The sequence below is a fragment of the Pseudorasbora parva genome, chromosome 4, assembly GCF_024679245.1.
Source record: "Pseudorasbora parva isolate DD20220531a chromosome 4, ASM2467924v1, whole genome shotgun sequence".
Classification (NCBI taxonomy): domain Eukaryota; kingdom Metazoa; phylum Chordata; class Actinopteri; order Cypriniformes; family Gobionidae; genus Pseudorasbora; species Pseudorasbora parva.
The window spans coordinates 33867148-33875363 of NC_090175.1; the positions used below are offsets into that span (position 1 = coordinate 33867148).

At 38.5% G+C, this 8216-nt stretch overlaps 1 protein-coding gene across 1 annotated transcript in view; it reads left to right on the plus strand.

Annotated features, from left to right (window-relative positions):
• The window catches only part of LOC137073273 (MSL complex subunit 3-like), a 196930-nt gene extending 189049 nt beyond the window's left edge, over positions 1-7881 (plus strand). Inside the window, exon 13 of the mRNA XM_067441596.1 lies at positions 6214-7881. Within this exon, the coding sequence (XP_067297697.1) occupies positions 6214-6313 (100 nt within the window). The 3' untranslated portion in view covers positions 6314-7881. The remainder of the gene's footprint in view (positions 1-6213) is intronic.
• The last annotated feature ends 335 nt before the right edge of the window (positions 7882-8216 follow it).

Genomic DNA, 8216 nt, shown 5'->3' on the forward strand with positions numbered 1-8216 from the left:
CAGGCACGCTTCGTCCAACGAGAATGCCTGCAGGTCCCCTACCCTCTTGATCAAAGCCAGAGCAACGAGGAGCGCTGTCTTCATAGACAGGAACTTAAGCTCCACTGTCTGCAGAGGCTCGAAGGGAGCCATACGCAGGGCAGTTAGGACCACTGCGAGGTCCCAAGAGGGTACCTGTAAGGGGCGAGGTGGATTTAATCTTCTTGCCCCCCTGAGGAAACTGCGGATCAGGTCGCGCTGTCCCACCGTTCTTGCGTCCAGCAGGTCATGGTGAGCAGCTATTACCGCCATGTAGACCTTGAGGGTGGAGGGAGACAGCCTTCTCTCCTACCCTTCCTGAAAGAAGGAGAGCACGGACCCGATCGGGCATTTGCTGGGATCTTCTCCTCGAGAAGCACACCAGACCGTGAGCCGCCGCCACATACCAATCATCCAGCCTCGAGCGCTCGGGACCCGGCGGAAGATTCCACTCGAGCCCGAGGCTCTCGGCCATTCGGATTAGCAGGGCTGTCAGTTCCGGAACAGACTCGGGCAATGCCGACACTCGCGAGGGAGGCGGCACTGCCAAATCCTCATCTCCGGAGGAATCTAGCCCGCCTTGTGATGTGGTGATCGATATAGCATCACCCGCCGGCGCCCCAAATGAAACGCGGGGCCCAGGACGGGAAACACCAGCGCTAGCATCTGGTAGCGCCACGGGTTGCAGTACCAAAGAGGGGGTGTGGCCCGAGGAATACTCGTCGGGTTGGCCCACACCGACACCCTCAGATCACCCTGACCACCAGCCAAAGTACTGCCTCGTGAGGAGACAGTCGATCGTGGTGTGGTAGAGGGGACTCTCGCTCCAGAACGGAGATCATCGAGTCTTGATCAATGCGATTGTCATTTTCCCGCAGTGAGAACATTACGCATCCATGAATGCGCTCTGCACGCAAAACAGTGCTCATGCCTGTCAAGTGGACTAACATATCGACCGCAGCCAGGAACGGAGAACGGGCGAAACATCTTTAAAAAGACGCGTCGCGTGCAGCTCTTTTAGAGAGGAGTTTTACTCAGGCAGAGTGCAGCGAGACCCAGGGAGAACACACAGACCTATACAGACCACTGCACAGATCGACAGGAATGCAGCATTCGCTGGAATGCGCCGTCACACCAACACTCTGGGAGTCTTGAAGAGATACAACGCTTAGGAAGGCAAGTAATACTCGGCTTCGAAGCAGAAACATAAATGCGTGACTGCAAAGCAACACCATTTATACCCACGCAGTGGGGCGGGGTTGCATTAGGCAAATTCCGCAGACCCATGACTTTTTCATGTCATTAGATCGTTTTGATTGAGATGGCAGCTGATTTTCTAAGCGAAACCCCCATTTCTTCAGTACTGACGTAACTCGTAGTGTACTGACTGAAAGGGAACCGGTTTTATCCTCCACTGAAGCTTACATCAGGTGCACGGTAAAGACTCCATGTGTGTACAAAATGTTCAACACTTCCAACAACGTTAGATGATGTTGTAAATGCATTAATAATGCTTTATCACCCATTACAAATGATCTGTACATGTATACAAGGCATTTACAATGCTTTCTGTGTCCCCTAATCTAAAGTATAGACTATTTATCACTTGTAAATGTTATACACATCATTCGTAGATCTTTCTTACCCATTACAAATTATTTGTACATGTATAAGGCATTTACAACCCTTTCTGCGCCCCCTAATCTAGTGTCAACTGTTCATCACTTGTAAATGTTTTACACATCATTCGTAGATCGTTCTTACCTGTTACAAATGATTTGTACATGTATACAAAGCATTTACAACCCTTTCCGCGTCTCCTAATCTAAAGTGTAGACTATTCACCACTTTTAAATGTTTTACACATAATTTGTAGATATTTCTCACGTTACAAATGCAGCCATTGTTTGCTACAACAAATGTAGTGTTACATGTGAAAATTCAGTTCTGCTATTCCTCACCTTTTGCAAATTTCTGATTCTTTCAAAGAATACAAATATTCCAACAAATATTCCACATTTCAAAATTTGCTGGAAGAAACGTCACGTCATGCTTTGCCATTGGCTCTCGTCTGTCATGTGACCGAATGTGTCATGCTAAAGAGTTAGGTGTATTATTTGAATGAAAAATATGCGTTCATAAAGGGATCATTATTTCAATGATTAAAACATTAGGAGCAACTCTGTTCTACACATTATATATATTATATGACTTGGAATGCAACATGAGCTAATACTTTTATACTGTTTTTGGTCAGTTTTTGCAATAAAAGTAGCCTATTTATATTTATAAAATCATGTCTACTTTTACAAATGCAAAGAATTTTTAATAATAATAATTAATAATATATTAACTAGTAACTTAACCATTTACTAAGGATCTGTTTGATTATTTTATGATATGCTATTTTTTTAAATAACTTATGACAGATTTGTAAACCATTAGCATATTAGTAATTTGTAAATTATTAGTTTATCATTATCTAATAACTTATAAATAATTAATAACTGAATCTACAAAACATACAAAAAAGTAGCAATTTAGTAACATTTATTTCATGCATAGTCATGTTTTGTAAATCCTTAGTTCATCAAATTCCATCAGGCCATGATGGAGAAAAATAAACCTTGGGAGAAACCAGATTCAGTCGGAGTGCCAGTTCTCCTCTAGCCTATTATCAAAGAGTGTATGATTATATTGTATATTATGATATACATAGTATGATTATATTATACTGGCAACCTTACAGTTCAGAAATCATATTAGATCGGAATATTCAAAATTTCTCTGTATCACTCAAAGACGAGTTTATTTAGAAATGCATGATTACACAAGAATATGAATATTTGAAAGATCAGAGTCATCACGCCGGAGACAGGTTTTATTGAGGATGACATGCTGGTGAGGCAAATTCAGAGGAGACACCAATTGACACGGTCTCAGCAGACACTCCAGGATCCGTTGGTCATGTCCAGACGCAGGTCCACCATCTGATCCGGACACGGCCTGGATCCGGCCGACTGCAGTAAACCTCGAGATTAACGGAGAGACTAACATTAGCATAGATGCCGCTCTTTTTATGATATAACGAGTATATCAAGTGTTATGGGATATGTTCTCGGTTCCGGCTGACCTTTATCAAGTGAGCAGGGCAACCACCCAGTAGAGCATTACAATAATCTAGCCTTGAGCTCATAAACTCATGTACTAACTGTTTAGCATTTTGCATTGAAACCATGTGCCGTAATTTAGATATATTTTTTAAGAGGGTAGAATGCAGTTTTACAGATGCTAGTGACGTGGCTTTCAAATGAAAGCTCAAAGAGAACAATTGGTATCAAAGAGAACACCCAGGTTCCCCACTGACAACGAGGGCTTGACAGAGCAGTCATCAAGTGTTAGTCAGTATTCTAGTTTACTACTTGTGAAGCTTTTCTGTCCAATAATTAAAAATTCTGTTTTATCTGAATTAAGTTGCAGGAAATTACTATTCATCCAACTTTTTATATCAGCTATGCATTCCGTTAATCTTGTGAATTGGTAAGTTTCGTCAGGGCATGAAGAAATATAGAGCTGAGTATCGTCAGCATAAAAATGAAAACTAACGCCATGCTTCCTAATGATATCTCCCAGTGGTAGCATATACAGGGTGAAAAGCAACGGTCCTAACACTGAGCCTTGCGGTACTCCATACTGAACTTGTGATTGGTGTGACATCTCTTCATTTACTGATAAGTCAGATAAGTACGATTTAAAACATGTCATTGTAATTCCTCTAATACCAACCTTAATTTTCGAGATTATTCAAAATAATGTTTTGATCGATAGTATCGAATGTAGCGTCAAGATCGAGTAACACTAATAGAGAGATACAACCACGATCAGATGATAAGAGTGAATCATTTGTAACGCTGATGAAAGCAGTCTCAGTACTATGATACAGTCTAAATCATGACTGGAAATCCTCACAGATACCATTTCTTTCTAAAAAAGGAACAGTTGTGAAGACCCTGTCTTTTCTAGTATTTTTAGAAATGGTAGATTTGAGATTGGCCTATAATTGACTAATTCTTTAGGACCAAGTTGCATTGTTTGTTTTTTTTTGCGTTTTAAAGTGGTTTAATTATAGCCAACTTAAACAATTTCGGTACATATCCTAATGTCAAGGATGAATTAATGATATTAAGAAGAGGATCTATGACCTCTGGAAGCATCTCTTTTAATAGCCTAGTCGGTATAGGGTCAAGCATACATGTTGTTGACTTTGATGATTTAACAAGTTTAGCCAATTCTTCTCCTCCTATACAGTGAATGAGTGTAATTTTTCCTCAGTGACACTACAATGTTCTGTCTGATATGATACTGTAGTAGACTGTTGCATGGTTATAATTTTCTTCCTAATATTATCAATCTTACACGTAAATAAGTTCATAAAGTCATTATTGCTATGGTGTTTACAACCATCAGAATCTGAAGCTTTATTTTTGGTTAATTTGGCCACTGTATTGAACAAAAATACCTAGGGGCTGTGTTTGTTTTCTTCTAAGAGAGTCGAGAAATTAGCAGATCTAGCAGTTTTTCTGCCTTTCTCTTCTGGAAGCTGGAGCTTTGTCAGCGGTACCATCTTGGTCACCTCCCTGACAAAGGCTTTGTCCCCGATCACTCAGTTTTGCCAGGCGGCCAGCTCTAGGAAGAGTCCTGGTTATTCCAAACGTCTTCCATTTACAGATGATGGAGACCACAGTGCTCATTGGGACCTTCAATGCTGCAGAAATGTTTCTGTACACTTCCCCAGATCTGTGCTTCCATATAATCCTGTCTCGGAGGTCTACAGACAATTCCTTGGACTTCATTGCTTGGTTTTTGCTCTGACATGCACTGTTAACTGTTGGACCTTATATAGACATGTTGTGCGCCTTTCCAAATCATGTCCAACCAACTGAATTTACCACAGGTTGACTCCAATCAAGTTGTAGAAACATCTCAAGGATGATCAGTGGAAACAGAATGCACCCAAGCTCAATTTTGAGTGTCATGGCAAATGCTGTGAATACTTATGTACTGTATGTGCTTTTTACCTTTTATTTTTAATACATTTGCAAAGATTAAAAAAAAAAACTTCTTTCATGTTTTCATTATTGATGGATGCATTGTTTGTAGAGTTGAGGAAAATATTTAATCAATTCAATCCATTTTGTAATATGGCTGTAACATAACAAAATGTGGGAAAAGTGAGGAGCTGTAAATACTTTCTGGATGCACTGTATCACTTGAAAATAATTAAATACAAAATGAATAGTAGTTGTTAAGATTAATGTGGTTTGAAATTGGTCAAATGTGCCTGGAAAAAATATGATCAGAAAACCAATGTGCCTGTAGCTGTAAACTACAAAGATGGGTACAGGCACTACGGCACCACCGCCACTTTGTGACTTTAGAAGTAAATTAACACTGGGCAATGCATTTTAGCAGTTAAATTATAGGAGTATTTTAAAGTCGTATGTATCACATCCTTCTGCCAGCTGGTGGTTCTATGACCATGAACCACAATAAGCACAGCCACCTTACCAGCCCCCATGACCTATGATCAGTGCACTTATAACATTATAACACTTATAACAGTGCATTTACACTGCAGGTCTTGATGCCTGCCTAGTTCCAATTTTTTGATGACCCGCTTACATCCTCTTTTAAATGTGACCCATATCTGATATCTGCATTTACATTACACATGGCAAAACAAGCACAAAAAAGCATTATGATATCAAGAATGTCCAGTGTCATGGATCTTTTTACTAATGAGCTGATGATTTGAATCAGTTATATGAAAAAGACATAAAATGTGCAGAGTGGTGCCCAGGTCCAGAGTTGAAAACCATATATAGAAAGTTGACTTGATGAGAAAAATATATATACAGAATTTGGTGACTGATCGGTGGACCAGGACTGGAGTTGATAAACACTGCTCTAAGGCTGCAATTATATTGCCTTCAATATACCTTCAATTCCGGTTTGTTGACTATATCTGAATTATTTTTATCTATTTATTTATTTTTAATTTGATCTTGGATCAGAGGTCATTATTGTGTCTTAACTTCACCTGACCACTAGATATTTTCTTCCCATCTTTAAATTGTTTATTATTATTATTATTATTGTTATTATTAGAGTTACACATTTTGCTTCCTTTTTCAGGTTTTTGGCAGAGTTTCATGAGGACTTCTTTCCAGAGTCTGCATATGTGTCTGCAACTGAAGCCCATTACAACATGAAGCAACCACGCTCAGTCTTCTAAAAATCTCTTGGGGAGGAATTTTCTTCTGTACTGTGCTCCCCTGAACTTCTACGCTACCCCTGATACTAAATGTTGAGCATTTGTTTTTTCTACTTGCAAATCTTAATAATTTCCCTGGACTGTTTCCAGTGGTCCATTTTTACTTATTCAGTTGACATTTAACACAGAGCTTTCATGACAATCTTTTTTGTTCTCTCCTTATAAGGTATTCTGAATTCAGTCTCACAAAAATACAATTTAGTTTTGTTTAGTTTTTAATGCTATATGAAGCCACTTATTACCTCTTGTGCTCTCATGATTTTTTGTTGGCTAAAACTGAACAACTGACTACTTTTGCCCTAGTCTTCCTTATTTTGTGCAGCAGCTGTCTTCTAACTTGTGCTTTACCTCTCCTCAGTCTGAATGTGCTTAAACAAGCAACTTTACAAAAGCAGCATAAGATGTTTATTACACATTTCTCTCTTTTTTTTACACACAGAGTTGTTGTAATGTTATTATAAATTATATATAATTCCTTTAATTATGAACTCCACTGATTGCATTGCTGTCATTCATTCACACACAAAATTATATATTTTCTTTATGTAAATGGCTATGTATAAAGTTCATACTGTTAAATGTTTTCATCTCTTTTGTGTAAAAATAGGACGAGGCTGGTTTAAACAATATTGGTTTTATTTTTATTTTTTATTATGATTAAGTTATTCCCATGTTTTCCTCTTTCTGTGTATTTGTTTTAATAGTGTCTTGTAGATCTGTTCACCAGTTTCGGTTCACGGTTTCAGTTGTTACCCAGGTAAGTTCATTATTAGTTTGAGCAAACTGTTTTTTTGGGCTCAAGAAGGTGGATTGGTTTTTATCAGTGTTCATCACCATGGTAACTTACACAACACGGCTAACCTGCTCTGGAGCAGGTTTTATTTTGGATTAGAGATCGCAAACCCAAACTGGACCAATCAGCTGCAAGTAAAGATGCAATTAAGCCACAGTCTCACATCTCCCCCTCCCTCTCTCATTTCTGTCAATAGGGGGGAAGGGCAGATGTGAGGGAGGATGTTTCAGCCGGGACTTTTTACGGCACCAAGTTGAAGTACTTTCAGAAGTGCTATTCCATCGTACATTATAGTTCTCCTTTTTTTATCTGCTTAGAAAAGCGCCACGTTTAATTTTTTCATAAATCCTCACATAAACCCATAATAATAATAATACATTTAATTTGTACTTGTGCTCTTCCTACCTGTATAACAACTTAACAAGTAGAAAATATACATAAATTGTTATCAGTTTGCACTGCATAAGTTATAAATTATATATAGATTAATCATTATTAAAGGTACTGAAGTTTTTTAGTTAAGAGCAGAGCATATTTAGTGAGCAATTACTTTTGTTCTTTACATTGTCATTATAAGTGGTTACTGTCACTTTAAAAGATCTTCCGCTGTCACATGATGAGGATGTGGGATGCTGAAGTTGCAGTTACAAAACTTACAAAACGCCTGACTGTCCCCCACCTTGCTCCTCTTCAGAAAATTAAATTCGCTTCCCAAATTAAATGAAGTTCCCATTGATCACGTATTTACACGAGGGTTTCATTTTTCCGTCTCTATCGTTAAGTCCATCATCCGTTTCGTTTTTTTTTTTTTTTTTTTTTTTTTTTTTGACAAATTGTGGTTGAACATGTTCTAATAGTGGTTCACATTCATTTTAAAAGTGTTGTGTTCCAACAGTAATCTCCACTAAAGCAATTACATTTTTCCATGGTAACTCCATTAAGCAGGCTTATGTAACAAGTTAAAGTGAACTATATAAGCATGTAATGCTTCCTGTTTTTCTTTCAGCGTTATTTGTTTATTTTGCTGTAAACATTTTTAGAGACTCTTATTTTGACACTTATTGAGCTCTC